This window comes from Chaetomium tenue (genome assembly GCF_020726465.1).
Source record: "Chaetomium tenue strain MPI-SDFR-AT-0079 chromosome Unknown F5144scaffold_4, whole genome shotgun sequence".
Taxonomy (NCBI): Eukaryota; Fungi; Ascomycota; class Sordariomycetes; order Sordariales; family Chaetomiaceae; genus Chaetomium; species Chaetomium tenue.
In genome coordinates, this window is record NW_027117332.1 from 1311915 (window position 1) to 1328666 (window position 16752).

Sequence of the window (16752 nt, forward strand, 5' to 3'; positions counted from 1 at the left end):
TTAAAGGTGGAATAGTATGTTTTCCTGCAACGCCTTAAGAACACCACTATTTTGGAGTTAACCCCTATTCTAAGTTTCTGAACAATTCAGCAACTGTGATACGAATATTGATGTCAGTATTGGTTACCACCAGCAATTATTGCACAGCATTTTAATACAATGTAACTATCAAATCTGCCTTTATCTTCTGATGATGGGTTTACCGGCATACCTCCTCTTCTCAAGTTTGAGACAAATTCTGACCAGCTTCGAAGAACAAGACTCCAGAGCTCGCATTCACTGGCATGTGACATGATGTCGTTTACGACGAATGGGTACGAGAAGCAAACCATGATGCGTCACCAAGAGGTAAACCCCACGAATAAGGGCGGCATAGCATCCAATTATCGTTTGTGCCTAGGCAAGACAGTCGCTCGCTCAAGTGCTTCATCACACCATCTGCTCGTCAACGTGTTCCCCAGTCACGGAACAGGAAGTTACCGGACTCAAGGCATTGCTGTATAAAAGATGGCCACGTCATTGCAGAATGTCTAGTTTGTACATCGAAACCCCCGTGTTGTCGTCCAGCCGACTTTTAGGATGGCGATTGGGTCTCATACGCGCCTCGCACGGGGGGTTGCTCTTGTTTGCCTGACGCGGGAATTGACATTCACAAGGCACTGTAGATCAAGTTGGTCTCCCTCTAGAGGCGGTTCATCACGATTCAGCAACATGCAAGTCTCGCAGGGCTCGCTCAGAAAAGGCGATACCGAAGCTTCGCTTTTGCCGTCGGAGGCAACGAGAGCCTCGGGGAGGCGCAATAAACGGCCGACGCCGGAAAACGCCGACTCGCCGAGAAGATGCCGCCTCCGCCTTCTCCTGCAACCAAGGAGGCGAATGGTGCCAACTTTTCGTTGTTTTGTTGTTGTCCGTGGTTTGACTCTCCGAAAAGAGGCGGGCAGCTGCGAAACGGATCCAGGGATGCCCCCCTGTGTGTGGTCTTGGCTAGGGACAGAGCAATTCCAGGTACGAGTCTTTGAAATGGATGACCAAGAGACAGGGAACAACGATGTCGGCCGCAACCCTGGAATCGGGGGGTCGGGCGTGCGATTGACAACTGCCGATGCTCACGAGGTTTGAGAGAATCGATAGCTTCCTGACCGACGGTGTGAGGCGGTGAGTGTTTTAGCTTCAGTCGCCTGTTTCTGAAATTGGCACCGGTAATTTTTTTTTTTTGCCAGACCCGACTCGAGCGCGTGTCGGCTTCCCACATATCATTCGTAGATGGTTCGGTTTCGGACCTGACCACCCTGACACAACGCCCCTCGTTCGGCACATCAGACGGTGGCCGGGAAGGAACTAAACATACGGTGAAACGGCCCGATGGGGGTTACACAATGAGAACTTGCGTGTTGAATGAACACGGAAGCTGCCGAACTTGCGCAATCCGCGCTTCGATTATTAAACCGTTTTTTTTTTTTTTGTGTTTTCGGTTGTCGTTGGAAATGCGACGGTTTGCCGAACACAACCGTGGTTTCCGCTGCCCGACAGCCGGCATTAAAGCGGGTTAAGGGTACATTTTCGTTGCTGTATCCGGGAAGCAGCAACGGTGCGCGGGATGGCATCGGGTCTGGACACTGTGCGCCGACCACTGGTCCGGATCTCGCGTTACACAATCTTTGATCAAAAAAAGTTCCAAATAGGGAATGTCATTGGCTAAGGGTGGGGGTCACGGAAGATCCTTGGTAGCTTGCCACGTTAGTGTACATAGTACGGCAGACCGCCTTCAACCATTGTCATTATGATATGAGAAGGGGCGAGCCAAGAGCCCCTTCTCCTGAGGTGGTAATGGGTAAGTCACGCGGCCGTCAGTGTTCTTTTTATTAATGCGTGCATGTCCCAATGGAAAATCAGCAGGGCTGGGTGAATCATGGAAGTTACCGGAGAAAGCTCCGGGTTCAGGGTTTGGCATGGCTTAGGTGATTGCAAATGTCACTGATGCAAAGGAAAATGGAAGAAGGAAACGAAACCAGCCACATCAACATTAACAAAAGTAGCTCAAGCGTGCCCAGAAGCCCAGCCAAGGTTTTAGCTCTTGAGAAACTAGGCGACGAGCAAGAAAGCTTTGCTTCTTGGTTGTCATTCTGACGCGATGAGGCAACCACTTGCAGATCGAAGGAAAAGCAGAGTGCATGCCCAACCAATGAATGAATGGTGTCGGGTTGATCGGGCAATGGAAGAGACTCTCATCAACGTTACAGACAAGAGAAGCTGTTTTTCATTGACTGATGTTATAGTTACTGGGTATGTGGAGTGTCATGCCAGACCGGCAACCCCCGACAACACGTTCAGGTCGCGCGTTGTTTTCGGCCAAATTCTCGAACCTCTGCGGTCCCTTTGGACCCATTTGCAGCGTGTGCCAGCAGGGATCGGTTGTCTTCCGTCAGGCTCCGCCAAGCCGAGGTTGGTGGCTCAGGGTGGGATTTGGCGTTTGCCTGAACCGGCGCAGCCAGATCCCAGCGGCGATCTCGAGCCATGGCCAATATTTTGGTGCGGCTTGCCCATATGGGAAGTGCCGCCGGCCTCTGACGTTGAGACTTTGGTTTCTCATGCAATTCGGTGGCCGGATGAAGGGAGACAAGGGAGACAAGGGAGACAGGAAGGGAGATGGCTTGCGAGAAATGCCCTACTTCGTCCGGTCCTTGGTAGGCTCCGTCCCTGTATCAAAATGGCCGTCGGAGACACCATTCAGATTTGATTGCCGGATCTCGGTCCACAATTGCCGTGAGGTCCTGCCGAGACCCTTGCCTTGCGTCGTGGACCCCCAACTTTCACCACTGATGAGCAGGGCATCGTTTCAAAAACCCCGTGATAATGCCAAGGAATGGGGCCGCTCGCTTCCCAGGTGGTCTGGAGGATGGGTCCGCTCATCCGGAGATGGGCACTGACGTGATCTCTGGAATTGTGCGGCATGTCGCTGCCCGCCCTGAAGAAGCGGGGTGCCTGAGAGAGCCTAATACTAGCATTCGGAGCACCTTGGCAGTCGGGCAAAGTTCGGCCTGCCGCTGGTGCAGGCAACTGGGCAGTTCTCGCGCCGAGTTGCCGTTATTTGGAAAACGCATGCGGGTGATGCAGGACCTGGATAGACCACTGCACAGTTTGTTGTCTGCGTAGGTATTCTGCGCAGCTGTCCCAACTCGTCACCGACTCACACCTTGGAGCCCTCTCCTAACGCGGCAGCCGCGCTGATCTCCCATCCTTGATGCGGCACAGCCCAAGGCAGCTGGACGATATGTACGGAGTCGCGACTTGTCTCAAGTCTGGGGTCACGTCTTTTTTTAAGCTTGAACCCCCGAGCCGGTTCTGCCGCTGGTTCGCGCAATCGTAAACGCCACATCTGCCTCGGTGGAGCAAGCGGGTTTTGCCCGGTTTTAGTTAGCTAACGGCCCAATCCTTCCAACAGATTCAGCCAAAACTCCGGGTCACCGAAAACGCACCAAGGACAGTGTTAGTTTTTTTTTTGGTTTGTCTTTCGGTTTTACCCCTCGAATCCCGCAACTCGATCCCCCGAGGCCAAGCGGATGTTTGTTCTGCCAGCGAGCTTGGCGGGCGCGGGATTAGCCCTGCAGCGCCAATCCGAAGGCTGGTTCGGTTGGGATAGACCAGGGCTTTCCCCCTTGTGGTGGAGCTTTCCTTGTGGTGGAGGTATCTTGCCGCTCTTCCCCTCCCCCCCCTTCCCCCCTCCCCTCTGCCGACATCTCTCCGAGGAGTCCAACGAGAGGCAGCAGCCGATGGGTGCCGGTCGCCGCTTGTCGCAGTTTGAAATGGCAGGTGCCCTGCATGCCGTAGTCTGGAAGTTCCGAGCAACGTGGCAGGTCCGTCGCTGTCGGCGCAATGTGCCCTTGTTTTGGGAGGTGCAGCCGGGAAAGGCCCGATGTTCCTTGGCGGGCTCTCGAGTCTCGATTTTGGTTTCCGTGTCAGAACGTTGGGGGAGGCTGGTCAGTGCCGTGGCCGACCCAGGTTGGAGGCAGATGAACTTGATATTGACATTCTTCGTTTGGTGGAGCTTTTCGGCTTCCAGAAGACGCCCCTCATTATTCCAAATTTTTTTAGACGTCACACAGAACCCGCAGGAGTGGGTTCATGATACGGACCCTCCCAGAGCCTCAGTTCTTGGATCGCCCACCTCTCCACCAGACCCTTGAAAGGGGACCACTTTCATCCAACGCCATGCGACGCGGCTGCCGTTCCACGCCGACATGCGCGCGCGGCTGACGCGCAGCAGGACATTCTCGAGAGAGATCCAAGATGCAGCCTAGATGCCACTGTGCCTGATCTAGTCATGTGGGTATTCAGAAGAAGGTAACCCTTCGCCGAGGTCCTGGGAGGAGCATGACTGAATTTTTTTAAATCTTTTTCTTTTGCCTTCTCTTTCTCGCCCATGGCGGAAGAATATCCGATATCGCCGCAGTGCGCCGAGGCCGCGGGAACCGGGCAAAATAGCCAAATCAGAATGCTACCCGTTTCCAGGACGTGGCATTGCCTCAGGAAAACTCGCTTGTTCTTCGAACAAAGCACCTTGCCCGCTTCCGCAGGCCTGCCTCTGGAATCGCCGAGTCGTCGTCATATCCGCCGATGAGACTGGATGGCATGTACAAGTTGCCACAGTGCGAGATCGTGCCGGAAATTACAGAAAGTGACAAACTGGGTTTTTCCTCTTCTCTCGGCGTTCGCTGTGCTAGCTAGCCCCTGCGCAACAATCAAAGCCGAGGTAGACAGGGAGCAGGGGAGCATTTCGCGTCTCGGCCAGTTTCGCTCAACAATCTTGACTCGTGGATGCTGCACATCATCGCCCCGAAACCGACAGGATCTGTTCGCTTGAGCGGAGGGATGTGGGCGGTGCGCTCCCGAAATCAACCCACAGTGGCCCCGCCGTTCTCCCGCCATCCATCCTTGAACTCTTGGGATCGAAGATGGAAGACGTCTGTGGGGGGCGGGCGGGCGGGATGGCGAAGTGGCTGATAACAATCCACAAGGGTTGGTTGTCGCACGTGTGATGGTACAGACAGGATACAACAACTCGGGACAGGAATTTGTCGCAATATTACTCTGAGAGCCGGTAAGCCGGTGCTGCGAGCCCAGATCCAGGAATGCAGGTCCAGCATCCGACGGCTCTTTAGATAGCCGAAGCGCCCGGCAGCAACCAGCAAAGCGACCCTCACCGCAACTCAGGCGTCTTGGCAGCCACGCTCTTTCATCCATGGTCCGGAAGTGAGATCGATGTGATGGCTCAGAGGAGGGAAGCATCACAGCAGGTAACAATGGGAAGCTAACCACCCAACAGTGCCAACCAACCGCGCGACGCTAGGACTTTGACCAATGCTATGGACTGGTTTGGTCCCTGTCATCAACACCCGCGCCTCGTTCGTCCGTGCGGTAGTTACTAGCCTCTGCTCTGGCTTCTCTCGGCTTTCGCCGTGGTGTTTTGATATCGAGAAACCGCGCCATGGGGGTACGAGTCATGATGAGACCGCCTTGCTGAGCCTAGTTGGTGGCACAGTCGTAACTAGGTAGCATATTTGCCGCAGCTTTCACCGGTGAATACCCGACCTTGCCGGCTCAACAATGTGTTTGCTGCTGAAAGAGAGTTCACCAGCCCCCCGTCACGCTGAAGAATCGTCGATCAACTACCGACGGGAGGTCACACATGGTCGACTCTCATATATCGCGCCACACGAAGGGCAGGGTGATAATAAAATTCTTCTCATATTTGTCACATTTGAAGAAAGCGGCATTCTGCGCCTCGCTTTCAACTGACTGACTGAGATCTGATTTTGTATGGCGTGTCTTCATGGCGGGATGACGGTGTAGTGGCAATTGCAGAATGCGTGGCGCGCGCTTTCTCAGCGCCCAGAAACGAGTCCCCAGTAAGCGCACCGTGTGAGACTGCCCAGGTCGCAACGTCACTCGGCTTTCTTTTGGGTTAGGCTGGCCGTCTGTGCCACCCAGACAAGTTAGCCAATTTCATTTCCTTTAAGGAATGGGGCGATTGCGAGAAGTACACGGTAGAGAGGCAATTAAGGAGGAAACAACTCCCTAGGATATTTTAAGGTTACTGGATCAAGAGTACCGTAGATCATGAACTTGGCCTGAGAAGGACAGCACCCACCGATTCGCAGCGATGGAATGCGCTACATTTTAACCCGGCACAAATCACTTACGACCGAGTACCTAATACAAGTACGGTGTCTCTGGTATTACTTCGTACCACTGGGTGAATGGTCGACTCCGAGTCACATGTGTCCAGAATCCCGCCGAGACAGCTGGCCGGCATGTCCTTGTCGTTCCTCGCTGCACAGTAAGAATACGACGGGAACCCCTCTCTTGGAAGCTGGAACGCCAAAACGCCCAGTACAGCGACCCCAGTCCCTGCTTTCTTGGGTGACCCCCGAAGACCTCGCATGGAGGTGTGCGCCAAAATATCGATACTGTATCGTCGAGGTAGCTCCTTATCTCGCTGGCTTTGCGATCATCGCCCTCTACCGGCTCAAGCGCGTCACAGACGTCAGCAGCGCTTCATGTACATGTCGCCGTCGCAAATCATAATGCAGCAGAGATCTTGCGCGAGCGATACCGGATGATCGCGGGCCAGTCAAATGTTGCCATCCAGTGGCAGAGGGGGATTGCTGCAAGCGCGCACTTTATATCCCACCTAGGTAGGTCGGTACACGCCTGCCAACATGCCCGTAAACAGCAAGGACTGGCCGTATTTTTTTTTTTCTCTTTCAATATTTCCCGCTTTCCCGCCTGTTCCCCTTTCGCCTGCGAGTGGTCCAAGCACCCTCCCACCTGGCATTTTGTGGCACCCCTCCCTCCATTTTTCCCACCCAACTCTGCCCATGGTTCTTACCCACTTTCCCTTTTCCTCTTCCCACTTCGCGTGTGCCCCATCTCTTTTCCACCACAACAAAACTGCTTTCCACGCGAAAGGCACTGCGCGTCGAACGCCCTATTTCGAGGTGCAAAGTAGAAGCCGGAAACTAAAAACTTTCCACGCATAACGCTTCATTATTCTCGGTGCCCAAGGCCTGCATCGGGTCCATTTGCATCTTCCCGCAGGGACCTCGAATTTTTCCCACGTCCCAGTCCAGGTTGTGTCTCCACCCAAAGGCACCTTCCTAACAGCTGTTCGCGCGCTGGGGATCGGATATCCCACACACCTTGCTGCCCGCCACCCGCGCATCAGCCAAGTCCCCTGGCAGCTGCCGCCCCCTTCCCAAAACATTAAAGAGGACGCGCAGCACCAAAAGAAAAGTGGTTGTCCCCACACCGACTTTCCACTCATACCTCCTCATTTCTCTCCACTTCTACCTCTTTTTGCCTTTGAGCCTCATCTTCCCGCTTCGGGTCTTTTCTCCACCTTTCAGCACGTCGCGCGTCTTGACAACTCCATCACGCGGCTGCAGGTCCCACAACTTCTCAACGACGCATCGCATCCGCGTCCCTGCATCTGAACGGGACGGCAAAGAAAAGGAAAAAAAGAAGAGGCAAATTCGAGGCACGATCAAAGGTCGAAGTGCAACTCGCCGACGCGTAATCGGCTCGAGTGCATCGTAAAAGTCGTCGTCGCGTGCAAACGCACGATTGATTTGATCTGGTTTCCTCCCATCGTCGCGTCTTCGAGGTCTCGGACATCGCTGCACCCAACCGTCGTCGGTCTTCGATAGCAGCACACAAAGCCTTTCGCGCTCCGGCCCGGATGGTTTTTTTGTGCTCGCCACGACACGGTTTTTGAGCGACGGATTATGGAAGGTCTGGCCGGCTCGGCGAATGCTATAAACACGACGGTGGCTTCTTATCCCTCTTCGTCAGCAGCATCACCGCATCTCCCCCCGCAGCAGCACCCGCATCACGCGCACCACTCCCACCACCACCAGGCTCAGACTTCGGCAGCTCCTCCCCACACGCTGCCGCCGCTCCAGCCAAGCAACCCTGTTATGCAGCAGGGCCCGTACGGGAGCTATCCTCACACGCCCAGGACTCCAGCGACCCCCAACACCCCGAGCTCCACGGGCACGATGGCAAGCTACCCGCCCCCGCCTCCGCAGAATGCGGGCCGTGGCAACGCTTATCCCATGATGGGCAACAACACGTATCAGCAGCCGTACCCTGGTGCTTCGTCGAGCATGATGCCGCAGACTACTACGGCGGCCTCGCATCCCCAGCCGATTGCCCCCGCCCCAGCCACGGCCGGTAACCGTGCCCCGCCCGTGCTCCGCCCGATGCCCGCTGGCGGCGTCATGTCCCAGCCCGGAATGGCCTCGACATACAACCAAAGCCCGCTCATACCGCAGAATTCTTTGATTCAGGAGGGTGATCCGCCGACGCACGTGGTCGGTTCGCAGGGTCGGAGAGGAATCTTGCCTAGTGCTCCGGGTAGACCTGCCGCGCCTGCTCCTGGATCCGCCCAGGCTAAGAACCAGATTCCCCAGAAGGACGCCGATGGAAAGTTTCCCTGCCCTCACTGCACCAAGACTTACCTGCATGCCAAGCACTTGAAGCGCCACCTTCTGAGACGTAAGTCTTGCGCGAATCCCCCCTTTTGTCTCATTTGGGAGCTGGACTTTTAACCCCTGATAGATACCGGTGACCGCCCGTACATGTGTGTCTTGTGCCACGACACCTTCTCGCGCAGCGACATCCTCAAGCGCCACTTTATCAAGTGCTCCGTCCGCCGCGGCAACCCGACCGGGGCTAGCCACCTCTCGCACCCCCAGGCGCACGTCAAGAAGAATGCCGCTGCCCAGCAGAAGGCCCTGGGCACCGAGGGCGATGTTAACCATATTAGTGGTATGGGAAACATGCCTGCCGACGGCATGGTCCATCCGTTTGGCATCATTCCCGCCCCCGATGGCATGAGCAACGTGGCCAACGACCAGAGCCAGCTCTCGAGATCTAACAGCATCAACCGAATCGCCGACGACGCGAACCGCGATAGGAGAAGCATGACCGCGTCAGTGATGGGCGGGTCGACGCGTCCTGCCAGCTTCGAGCAGCCCTATAACAGCGGCGAAGTCGCAAACAACATGACGGCGAACATCAACCCGTCGCTGGCCAACTACAGCATGCCGCAGAACCAAAACGGGATGCCCATGTTTGGAGGGTCAAACTCGACCGATTGGTCTCAAATGTTCCAGGCTGGTGCGCATTCTACCTACGTCAATTCGATCCCACCTAATACCGGACAGGGACAGATGCAGACCGTAACCAAACCCGAGCCTAGTCACGGCTCCACACGAGCGGCTGGCATTCCTGACGACCATTCCACCGACTCGTCCCTCTTCCCATCGTGGGGAGTACCGTCGTCGTATCCGAACACTTACCATCAGCTCTCCAGCAAGATACTCAACTTTTTACAGTCCTCCTCCGCCGGTGCTAACACGGCCACCTCCAGCTTCGTCGACTTCTACTTCCATTCTGACAATGTCCGAAACTTCCTCGAAAACTATACCAATTTCCATGCCCATGTTTCAATCCTGCACATTCCCACATTCCGCGCCGCGGAGACCCATGTTGGCCTTTTGGCAGCCATGTGCTGCGTCGGGGCCTGCTACTCGGATCGAATACCTTCAGATAACATTCGCGATATCATGGACCTCTTAAAGGCTGCGCTCGAAGGCTCGTCTCGCATGTTCGCGTCATTGCTGCACGCTGGCGATCCCGAGGCCGGGTACGAGTGGGCGTCTTTCGGAAGCAACAAGACAGATCTCGAGGAGCTGCAGGCGATCATGCTTACCCAGAACCTCTTTACCTGGCACGGGACTCCACTGCAACGCGACAAGGCACGGAGAACGTTTCCCCTCATTGCGTCGTCCGCTCGCAAGGCTGGTCTGCTCCGTCTCACAACGGAGGGTGCGATGTACAGCATGCTTCACCAGGCTGATTTTACCCTCTCGACCTTCCCGGTTTCCCAGTTTAGCTGGCACGCTTGGGTGGAACAAGAGAAGCGCATCCGGACCATGTACATGATCTTCCTCTATGACGCAGCTCTCGGCTTGTACTTCAACACGGGGCCCGAATTTGATCCCTTTGAGATTCGCCTTCCGTTACCGGCCGACGATGCTGCCTGGGATGCCAGCGACATTAATGAATGTGCCCAGGCCCTCGGGCTGCAAGGGCCAGAGGCCGCCAAAATGCGCAACCCTGACGGCGCTCGGAAATGCAATCAGCCTCAAACCCACCTGATGCTCAAGGCCCTTCTTGATACCAACTATCGCATCCAACCGGAATCCACCAATCTGTTCGGCAAATTCATCCTAATCCATGCGCTTCTCGGTATCATGCGGCGGGCTCAACTGGAAGGTGGCTCTGCGATATTGAATCGTTCGAGCACTCCTGTCCCTGCGCATGCATGGTTTGTTGGGGCGCGAAGCAGCCCCACTAGCAGCGGCAGGGCAACTCCAGTCGATCTGGGAGCCAATCTCCTCGATGCGCCAACCGTCAAGGCCCTCATGACGGCGCTGGATAAGTTCAAGAACAATTGGGATCACGACATGGCCGCCCAGTTTCCACCTTCTCCGGCCGTCAACCCCCGCAGATATGGTTTTACTAGGGATGGGATCCATTTCTATTGGTTGGCAACGTATCTACTCAAGAGCACGCGGACAACGGACCTGCAGATGGCGCCGGACCAGCGGTTTGCCTACGTCATTCATCTTTTGAAGTCGGTGAAGCAGTGGGTTTTAACAGACGGGGCTTCTCGAGGGGAAGAATTGGGATCTGTTGGAGATATTGATGCCTCGTACGGGGCCAAGGATGTGACGCTCGACATGACACAACTTTTTCGACCACTTTCGACGGTGAGGAAGTCGCCAGGTTTTCCGACTGCTTCGGGGGGGAGCATGCAGAACCAACAATAATCATAGGGGCATGATGTGACCAGCACACATCCCTTCTGCATCAGCGGCGTTTCGACGATCTTGTTTTGTTTTCTTTTCGTTTGTTTCCGGCGGGGGCCTTTTCGTCATTTTTGTTGTCTCTCGTTTAAACAACGGCGCCTTTTTTTTGGTCTTGAGAGAAAAGTCGTGGCAATCCCCTTGTTGCATCAGATTGGCACGCGGCGGATTGTTTGCTTGCATCATGAGGATGGGTTGCGGCGATAGATTTCCTAGTTCTGCATTAGAGTGCTACTCACATTCGACGACGACAAATAGAGCGAGAAGGCGGTTCATGGGTCTCTTCCTCGGTTCCTGCGGGAAGAGTGGCTGGGGAGGTATAGTGGACCATCGCCGGCGATACTGAACGTTTTCGACTCTATTATCCTCTTACTCTGGTTGACCTATTCCTAGCTTTGCGTGGAACGGTCGGCAGCTGGTTGGCAAGACTCGAGGGCGTACTTCTCTGGGAGGAGTGATGGTGTTGGAGGGGGATGGCTTTGAAGGAAACAGCGAACCGTTCTACACGGGACTCTCACTTTGAGGGCAGTGGGAAAAGAAGGAAGTACGTTTTGGGATGTACATCACTGTCAAACATTACATACGTTGCGTTGCGGAAGAGCTTGGCCAGGGTGTGCCAATTAGAGGCGAAAATAGTACAATTAAACGCTGTTGGGGAGCTTTGTTTGAATCAGTAAGCATCGTGATTGGTTTCCCGAGTTGCTCTTCTGCCCTGACGACTCGTTGGTCTCGCTCACTTCGGTTCGGGTATTTGTTTCCTTTTAACAACTTCCGGCGCTCTGAGCTACACATCGGCTTGTGGGTTTCCACATCCTAACTCCACGTCCCCTCCGTCCCAGGGGTCATCCAATTCACATGTCTTGCCCCTGCCCTTCCCCACGGCCTGGGAACCCCCTCTACCGACCACCAGCACCACACCCCATCCCGCCCCGTCACCACAGCATCGTACACACCGGGCCCCTCTACATAAGGCAGGCAATGAATGTATGCCCTCCCATCATCCCCATCCGCCTCGATCCACCACCAACCCCCGCCCCCTTCCCCAAAACGACCAAGCAAAATAAAACCAAGCGAGAAACCCCAACCCCAACCCAGCCCACCCCATATCACCCCCCCCCCCGCCAACCCAACTCAACTCATGACCTCCCCCCCCTCTCCCTCTCCACGACGTGGATCTTGGGCGCCAGCTTCTGCAGCTCTGCCTTGTCGGCCTCCGTCGGCGTGTACCCCAGCTTCGACTCCACCTTGTCGCCGAACGTGAGCCCTAGCAGGCCCCAGGCGAGCAGGCCGGCGCCGAAGGCGAGTTTGGTTTTGGGGGGAAGGTTGGTGTAGGATCTGATTTGGGGGTTAGTGGTTGGGTGGTGGGGGGTTGGAAGAAGGGGGGGGAGGTGAGGTGAGGTTGGGGTGGGATTGGGGATGGGAAGTGGTGAGGGTGTGAGAGGTGGCTTACTTCCAGAGGGACATTGTGGTGGTGTGAGAGGGTTATTGTGAGATTGGTTTATTTATTTTTGGGAAGTTTTGGACTTGATTCATGGTGAGAGTATCACTTGGTGTTGAGAGAGAGCGCAAAGGCTTGGGAGCTGGCAGCTGTTAGCACCTGGTCTTCTCGATGCACTCGGCAACCCTGGTCTATCAACGCTCGGACCACCTAAATTTTCAAGTTCGCGGGTCCATTGTTGCGAACCTCTTGCGCTGCCCATCCGATAGTTATCGAATATTGCCGGTCCAGCTGCCTTATCTAGGGTACGGGCAGAGCTCAGTCACGGTCAATTAGGGAGTGACAACAACGACAACCGTACCGCGGCATTCCCCAGCCCACCGCCAGTCTTCCCGCCAACCCTCCCCCCCTCACTTCCACCATGGCCGCTGCGGCGATGCGCCCCTCGATGGGGGCACTCGGCAGGATATCAACATCCACACCCTCTCCTCTCCGCCCTCTAACCCAGACCGCCTCCCTCTCGACCACCGCCGCCCTCCTCAAACGCCACAAATACCGCGAAGCCCGCGTCTACAGGGACAACAGCAAGCACCGCGGCGAGTCGGCCATCCACCGCAGCGGCACGCGCTGGCGGCTGTCCATGTCAGACGAGCCGCTGCCGCGGCCGGTGCCGCGCGACAAGCTGCCGGCCATCGAGACGGACCCGGACCACGGCCTGTGGGAGTTCTTCCAGAACCGCTCCATGGTCGTCAACTCGCCCCCCGAGATCGCCAAGCACGGCCGCAGCTGGACCGCCGAGGAGCTGCGCCACAAGTCGTGGGACGACCTGCACCGCCTGTGGTGGGTGTGCGCCAAGGAGCGCAACCGCATCGCCACGGCCAACTGGGAGCGTAATAAGAGCGGGTTGGGGTTCGGTGAGGCGGAGATGAGGGAGCGGGATAATGCGGTGAGTTTGTTTTTTTTTGGGGGGGGGGAGGGGGTGGGGGGGGTTCTCGTGGTACACGGGTGAGAGAAAGGGGAAGATTTGGATTTGCTGACAGATGTGGTTTGGCTGGTGGAATAGGTCCGGCAGACTATGCGTTCCATCAAGCACGTCCTGACGGAGCGGTTTTACACGTGGGAGGATGCCATCAAGGTGGCGGAGAAGGACCCCGAAGTCGACCTGACCGGCAACGGGCCGGCATTTACCCCGAGCAACTTCCTTGAGGACAGCGATGTTGCGGCTACCGAAGGCGAGCAGCAGGCCGCTGAGGCTACGGAGGAGGCAGTAGAGAAGGCGGAGCCCGCGGCAGCGGCTACCCCTGAGTCGGCGACGATACCCTCATCTCAGCAACAGACCGACACCCCGAGGTTATGATCATGTTATGATGAACGAGGCCCGGACCGTACCGCACTCTTCTACACGGATTTTCTCGGGCATAATTTGGGCGAGACACGGGGACGGGCGGCCGTGTCTTGGACGAACCACTTGTATGTACTGCATGCATGCATGCATGCTGCCGTCGTTGTGTGGAGGGCGCCGACGGTCGGTATATCTATCCCCTGTACAGATAGTGTATTGGACATTTGTTTGGGCGTTCCCTGGATGGGAATAGTGTCTCAGCCAAGGTCCCCATGTTTAACGATAGCATGGTGAGATGCCAACCGAGATTCTAAACAAAACGAGGAGCGTCACGGCCAATATCAAGCATTAATGAGCCGAGACGAGCCCCCCAGACCGCCTGTCCCAAGCATCGAATCACAGGCGGCCACTGGCGGATTAGCTCCAAAGAAAGCCCCAGAGCGGGGCTCCTCCACCCCTCAGTGATCCCCCCCACCACAGCAACCTCGTGCTTCCCTGGGATCCAGACTCCTATTTACTTGGGAACCTAATAACAAGCCCAACGCATCAAAAACAAAGCCAATCCGGACCTGGTGTTCATCGAGTCCCACAGCCATCTTTCCATCGTTTTTGTCGTCGTCGCTTCTTTTGGACTTCTTCTCTACGTAGGAGCTCCCCCGAATCCACCGCCGATCTCCGCTCCAAAGCTTAGCTCTCTCTCTTCCTTTCTCTCTCTAGCCCGCTAGTTAGTTAGCAGCAAACAACAAACCTCACCATGGCCGACGAGATTGCCCCGGAGTACGATGTCATTGTGCTGGGCACTGGGTTGACCGAGTGCATCCTGTCGGGTGTGCTGAGTGTCAAGGGGAAGAAGGTCCTGCACATTGACCGCAACGACCACTATGGCGGGTGCGTGCATCCCTCCTCCTGATCTCTCCTTGTCTTGATCCAGCCCAAGATGACTAAACTGACACCGCTCTCTCCAACAGTGAGGCAGCATCGGTTAACCTCGAGATGGTATGCCGCCGTCCCAAACCCGACTCGTCCCCCCCCCTCCCCTTTATCCATAGAGGCGGTCTAACCGTGTCCTCCGACGCGTCTAGCTCTTCAAGAAGTATGGCAACTACGCCCAGGGTACCGAGCCCTGGAAGCAGTACGGCCGCCTGAACGACTGGAACATCGACCTGGTGCCCAAGTTCCTCATGTCTTCGGGCGAGCTCACCAACATCCTCGTCTCGACCGACGTCACACGCTATCTGGAGTTCAAGCAGGTCGCTGGCAGCTACGTCCAACAGGGCGCCGGGCCCAAGGCCACCGTTGCCAAGGTGCCCTCGGACGCCGCTGAGGCCCTCCGCTCGCCCTTGATGGGTATCTTCGAGAAGCGCCGCATGAAGTCCTTCATCGAGTGGGTCGGCGTGTTCGACCCCAAGGACCCGGCCACGCACAAGGGTATGTCCTCCTTCGTTCGATATAGCCTTGGTATCGTATGAGCTGACAGAATTGTGTGTTATTTTTTTTTTAGGTCTCGACATGAGCACCTGCACAATGAAGGAGGTTTATGACAAGTTCGGCCTCGAGGCCACCACCAAGGATTTCGCCGGCCACGCCATGGCCCTCTACCAGACCGACTCGTACCTCGATGTTAAGGGCGGCGCCCCCGAGGCCATCGAGCGCCTGCGTCTGTACGGCAACAGTGTGGCCCGCTACGGCAAGTCGCCCTACATCTACCCGCTCTACGGCCTGGGCGAGCTGCCCCAGGGCTTCGCTCGTCTCAGTGCCATCTATGGCGGCACCTACATGCTCAACACGAGCGTGGAGGAGCTCGTGTACGAGGGTGACAAGGCCGTCGGCATCAAGGCCACCATGCGTGGTGTCGACCCCGAGATGAAGTTCGAGACTAAGGCCAAGACCATCATCGGTGACCCGAGCTACTTCCCCAACAAGGTCCGCGTCGTCGGCCACGTCCTGCGCGCCATCTGCATCCTGAAGCACCCCCTCGCCAGCACCAACGACAGCGACTCGTGCCAGATCATCATCCCGCAGTCGCAGGTCGGCCGCAAAAACGGTATGTCCCTCTTTTGTCCTCACTACCAACAACCAGCCTTCTAATGCCCCATGACAGATATCTACATCGCCTGCGTCTCCTCCGCTCACAACGTCTGCCCCAAGGACTACTGGATCGCCATCGTCTCTACCATCGCTGAGACCACGGCCAACCACCACCTCGAACTGGCCCCCGGTCTCGAACGCCTCGGCCGCATCGAGGAGCAGTTCATGGTAAGACTTCCTCTCCCCCTCATATGGCTCCCAAACAATGTCTAACCACACCCACGCGTGCAGGGCCCGCCCATCCCGCTCTACGAGCCCCTCGAGGACGGCACCAAGGACAACCTTTTCATCTCCAAGAGCTACGACGCCAGCAGCCACTTCGAGACCACCACCGACAACGTTCGGGACATCTACCGCCGCGTGGCCGGCGAGGAGCTCGTGGTCCAGGGGCTGCGGGAGGGAATCCAGGTCGCCAAGGAGGAGTAAGTTGGGCGGAGCCCGAAAAGAAAAGGGAGAAGCCGAGGAATGGGATATACTAGGCATAATAACCATGAATATAAGCGAGTGACCCAATCATTTCGTGCTTGTCTTGTCTATCCTGCCGCACGAGGAAGGGTAACACAAGATGTGAGACCAGGCTGGCTTATCGCAAGTCATATTCTGGTGGGATGGATGAAGTGAACGGGGACGAAGGGCAACGAAGTAAACGGGCCAAAAAGATGTCCATTCATCCCGGAGCGCCAGAGAAACATGACAAGATATATCGACAGCAAAGACCAACGGACACAGGGTAATCTTTCCTTTCCGCTTCCGCCCCCTTTTCCCCTCCCCTTTTCCCATTCCTGCTTCGCACCTCTTCGCCCATGCGTTGCATCCCATCACGCAAAGTACCCCGGTGCCAGCCACCAAGCACCCTGCATACACTGTGGCTACGTAGCGCTCATAGTCCAAGCATCTGTCGTAAGGACCGGGTTGGAACCCAGGTAGCATCGATGGCACACCACGCTAAA

The 16752-nt window shown here is 56.2% G+C and overlaps 8 protein-coding genes across 8 annotated transcripts; 6 read left to right on the forward strand and 2 right to left on the reverse strand.

Annotated features, from left to right (window-relative positions):
* The first annotated feature begins 455 nt into the window (after positions 1-455).
* On the forward strand, positions 456-1217 carry F5144DRAFT_227588 (uncharacterized protein). Its single transcript, XM_066783188.1, has one exon. It carries the CDS (start codon positions 580-582, stop codon positions 1117-1119), a length of 540 nt encoding a protein of 179 aa, XP_066642798.1. The 5' UTR covers positions 456-579; the 3' UTR covers positions 1120-1217.
* A 901-nt stretch (positions 1218-2118) lies between these two features.
* On the forward strand, positions 2119-3243 carry F5144DRAFT_227648 (uncharacterized protein). Its single transcript, XM_066783190.1, has one exon. The coding sequence runs from the start codon at positions 2286-2288 to the stop codon at positions 2925-2927; it is 642 nt and encodes a 213-aa protein (XP_066642799.1). The 5' UTR covers positions 2119-2285; the 3' UTR covers positions 2928-3243.
* F5144DRAFT_227551 (uncharacterized protein) lies at positions 3203-4393 on the forward strand. Its single transcript, XM_066783186.1, has 2 exons — positions 3203-3397; positions 3481-4393. The coding sequence occupies exon 2, from the start codon at positions 3561-3563 to the stop codon at positions 4182-4184; it is 624 nt and encodes a 207-aa protein (XP_066642800.1). The 5' UTR covers positions 3203-3397; positions 3481-3560; the 3' UTR covers positions 4185-4393.
* Positions 4394-5692, reverse strand: F5144DRAFT_227583 (uncharacterized protein). Its single transcript, XM_066783187.1, has one exon. The coding sequence runs from the start codon at positions 5284-5286 to the stop codon at positions 4603-4605; it is 684 nt and encodes a 227-aa protein (XP_066642801.1). The 5' UTR covers positions 5287-5692; the 3' UTR covers positions 4394-4602.
* Positions 5693-8057: 2365 nt separating this feature from the next.
* On the forward strand, positions 8058-10898 carry F5144DRAFT_489695 (fungal-specific transcription factor domain-containing protein; the record flags this gene model as incomplete). Its single annotated transcript, XM_066785750.1, has 2 exons — positions 8058-8556; positions 8620-10898. The coding sequence occupies 2 exons, from the start codon at positions 8058-8060 to the stop codon at positions 10896-10898; spliced, it is 2778 nt and encodes a 925-aa protein (XP_066642802.1).
* Positions 10899-12058: 1160 nt separating this feature from the next.
* Positions 12059-12486, reverse strand: F5144DRAFT_571871 (uncharacterized protein). The gene is made up of 2 exons (XM_066788852.1): positions 12385-12486; positions 12059-12269 (listed from the first exon to the last, which is right to left on the reverse strand). The coding sequence occupies exons 1-2, from the start codon at positions 12396-12398 to the stop codon at positions 12071-12073; spliced, it is 213 nt and encodes a 70-aa protein (XP_066642803.1). The 5' UTR covers positions 12399-12486; the 3' UTR covers positions 12059-12070.
* Positions 12487-14128, forward strand: F5144DRAFT_571876 (mitochondrial 54S ribosomal protein uL29m). Its single transcript, XM_066788853.1, has 2 exons — positions 12487-13318; positions 13436-14128. Exons 1-2 carry the CDS (start codon positions 12794-12796, stop codon positions 13727-13729), a joined length of 819 nt encoding a protein of 272 aa, XP_066642804.1. The 5' UTR covers positions 12487-12793; the 3' UTR covers positions 13730-14128.
* On the forward strand, positions 14129-16317 carry F5144DRAFT_532561 (GDP dissociation inhibitor). The gene is made up of 6 exons (XM_066786969.1): positions 14129-14602; positions 14683-14710; positions 14797-15142; positions 15216-15758; positions 15816-15970; positions 16034-16317. Exons 1-6 carry the CDS (start codon positions 14469-14471, stop codon positions 16226-16228), a joined length of 1401 nt encoding a protein of 466 aa, XP_066642805.1. The 5' UTR covers positions 14129-14468; the 3' UTR covers positions 16229-16317.
* The last annotated feature ends 435 nt before the right edge of the window (positions 16318-16752 follow it).

What these genes read in the sequence shown, in the direction of transcription:
- F5144DRAFT_227648 (XM_066783190.1), top strand. Translation starts at nt 2,286, where the DNA reads ATGTGGAGTGTCATGCCAGACCGGCAACCCCCGACAACACGTTCAGGT.
- F5144DRAFT_571876 (XM_066788853.1), top strand. Translation starts at nt 12,794, where the DNA reads ATGGCCGCTGCGGCGATGCGCCCCTCGATGGGGGCACTCGGCAGGATA. An exon ending in TGAGGGAGCGGGATAATGCG is followed by an intron (nt 13,319 to 13,435) that starts GTGAGTTTGTTT and finishes CTGGTGGAATAG; the next exon opens with GTCCGGCAGACTATGCGTTC.
- F5144DRAFT_227551 (XM_066783186.1), top strand. Translation starts at nt 3,561, where the DNA reads ATGTTTGTTCTGCCAGCGAGCTTGGCGGGCGCGGGATTAGCCCTGCAG.
- F5144DRAFT_532561 (XM_066786969.1), top strand. Translation starts at nt 14,469, where the DNA reads ATGGCCGACGAGATTGCCCCGGAGTACGATGTCATTGTGCTGGGCACT. An exon ending in GGACCCGGCCACGCACAAGG is followed by an intron (nt 15,143 to 15,215) that starts GTATGTCCTCCT and finishes TTTTTTTTTTAG; the next exon opens with GTCTCGACATGAGCACCTGC. An exon ending in GCATCGAGGAGCAGTTCATG is followed by an intron (nt 15,971 to 16,033) that starts GTAAGACTTCCT and finishes CCACGCGTGCAG; the next exon opens with GGCCCGCCCATCCCGCTCTA.
- F5144DRAFT_227588 (XM_066783188.1), top strand. Translation starts at nt 580, where the DNA reads ATGGCGATTGGGTCTCATACGCGCCTCGCACGGGGGGTTGCTCTTGTT.
- F5144DRAFT_227583 (XM_066783187.1), bottom strand. Translation starts at nt 5,286, where the DNA reads ATGCTTCCCTCCTCTGAGCCATCACATCGATCTCACTTCCGGACCATG.